At 43.6% G+C, this 2,535-nt stretch overlaps 1 protein-coding gene across 2 annotated transcripts in view; it reads right to left on the bottom strand.

Moving 5' to 3' along the window:
- The window catches only part of rrad (Ras-related associated with diabetes), a 26,090-nt gene that overhangs the window by 4,977 nt on the left and 18,578 nt on the right, over nt 1-2,535 (bottom strand). For both annotated transcript variants that reach the window (XM_048605737.1, XM_020523671.2), the window contains one exon: nt 413-486. In XM_048605737.1, the coding sequence (XP_048461694.1) occupies nt 413-486 (74 nt within the window). The remainder of the gene's footprint in view (nt 1-412; nt 487-2,535) is intronic.

The raw sequence follows: 2,535 nt of genomic DNA, 5'->3' as shown, positions 1-2,535 counted from the left end.
AGTGTGTGTGTGTGTGTGTGTGTGTGTGTGTGTGTGTGTGTGTGTGTGTGTGTGTGTGTGCGCGTGCGCGTGTGCATGTGTGTGTGTGTGCATATGTGTGTGCGTGCATGTGTGTGTGCGTGTGTCTTTCTGTGTGCTTGTGTGTGTGTGTGTTTATGTATGCAGGCGTGTATATATGTGTGAGTGTGCGTGGGGGTGGGTTGCTGTAGGTGTGTTTGTCATTATCACATTTGAATATCCTGCCCTTCATTCCGCACTAACCCTGGCACATTGAGAGTAGCCACTTGGGGTGAAATACCAAGGTGATGTCGGTACTGAAGAAGGCAATGTCCAGTTAGGTGTTTGACAATGGGACAAAACAGTAAATAACACATTTGCACTTAGACTTGGCCCATTCATAGCCAGGACTAACCTGCTCCCAGATATCAAACAACAAAAGATTTGCTTCTTCGCCATCCACCATAATCGATCTGTCGAACGTGTCTCCTGAAAAGACAGAGATTGGATTTACAATGAGTCTTACTTTGTGGAATCTCCAAGTCTCATACACCAGCAGGTGTATTGCACCTATTCTGCTTCTTTGACAGTGCCATCCTACTTTCCCCATAGCACTGCAAACTTCTCCTTTTCAAGTATTTATCCAACTCCTTTTCTGAAAGTTTCTATTGAATATGATTCCACTGCCTTTCCAGGCAACGTGTTCCGATCACAAAGACTCATTAAGTATAAAAAAACTGATCTCGTTTCTGGTTCTTCAGTCAATTATTTTAAAATCTGTGACCACAACCTACTACTTTGGAGATCCAAAGGAGAGTCATATCAGACTTGAAACTGTTTCTCTCTCCACAGATGCTGCCAGACCTGCTGAGTTTCTCCAGCATTTTCCAAGTTTCTTTCAGATTCCCAGCATCCACAGTGTTATGCTTTTAATCCTCACTTGCTCTCTTGTTACAGGAAACAGCCTCTCTTTCCTTACTCCATGAAATCCTTCCAAGTACATTGAAGACAAGTTATGTGGTCTAACTCCTCAAAGACGAAACACATAACTAAGTCCTAGAGTGACTGCAGAGAGTGCACTTAGCTCTGGGTAATTCACAATTTGTGTTGGGATACTTCAACCCCATGACATCATTCAACGTGTCAACAGCCCTGGATAAAGAGGGATGAACCAAATGAATTTCGGTTTTAACAAGGAGCCAATTTAACCAGGTTTTGTGGAGTTAATAAAGGAATTTCCTGCTGGGAATGTGAATGCTCATTTTGTCTCACACCAGTAGCACCAAGATCCCAAGGGAGATTAGAATGAGGGAGGTCATTGATGAAATTCACGACTGCTTCTGGGAAACCTGTAATAGTTTGTCATTCTCCCTTGACTGTACACGATAGTATCTGAAAAGATTTCAGGCTGCCATGGAAATTGCCAGTTTACTGTCCTTGTCGGGTATCCTGAATTTGCAAATAGTGCCCTACACAGAGACACTGGTCAACATGCCCCTTGCATGATTGAGGCAGTGTGATGTAGCTGCTGGTCGTATTGCTGTGAGCCAGTATTCATGTAGAGTTATTCTGGGTCACTCTCCCAGCCAGATGAGTGGCTTTCCACTTTAACCATTCTTAGGTACAACTGAGAGCATTGTGTTTAAGTTTCCATTATTTATTATGGGCTGAGATGACTCAGGTTTATCCAACGATGGAAACTATGATGTCGGTAGGTGAATCTATTAATATCATGAGATTTGCTGAGTCTGCAGTCAGTGAGTGGATCTTACATGGCCCCTTTTAACAAAATCAATAAAGTGCTTGGATTCCCTGAGCTCCGGAGGCCAGATTCTAAAAGCAGCAATGATGACATTGATAACACTGGGAAAGCCGGAGAATGAAACAAGGTGCAGAGTCCAGCATTTTGCACCAAGACTGGGGACAGCAGGAGAGGATAAAGATACAAATTAGAAGATTTGTGTTTACATAGCAACTGCCACAACCTCAGGACATATGGAGCACTCTGCAGCCAATGGAACATGCCCTGAGGTGTGGTCACCATTGCAATGTAGGAAACACCACAGCTAATGTTTACTCAGCACGATTCTGCCAACAATGATGATGTAAATGATTACAACATCTGTAATTTTGAGATACTGACTGAGGAATAAATATTGGTTTGGACATTGGGTAGAACCTTCCTATCCTACTACAAAATAATGTCATGGGGTTTTATACAGCCACCAAGAGGGCAATAAGAACTTGGCTTAGCATCTCAGCTAACTGACCATTTGACAATTCACAGAATCCTAGAATTGCAATGGGGCAGAAGGAGGCCATTTGGCCCATTGTATCTGTACTAGCTCTCCAAATCGGCATCATAACTAAGTGCCACTCTCCTGCCATTCCCCATCCATAGCACATTGAATGATTATGTAAACAAAAACAATATGCTCTTGAAAGCAGCACATTCCCCCAGTACTGACCCTCCGACAGTGCGGCACTCCCTCAGTACTGACCCTCCGACAGTGCGGCACTCCCTCAGCTCTGACTCTC

Source organism: Rhincodon typus, chromosome 15 (assembly GCF_021869965.1).
Source record: "Rhincodon typus isolate 14 chromosome 15, sRhiTyp1.1, whole genome shotgun sequence".
In the NCBI taxonomy this organism is placed as follows: domain Eukaryota; kingdom Metazoa; phylum Chordata; class Chondrichthyes; order Orectolobiformes; family Rhincodontidae; genus Rhincodon; species Rhincodon typus.
This window is presented reverse-complemented; position numbering and strand designations above follow the sequence as displayed.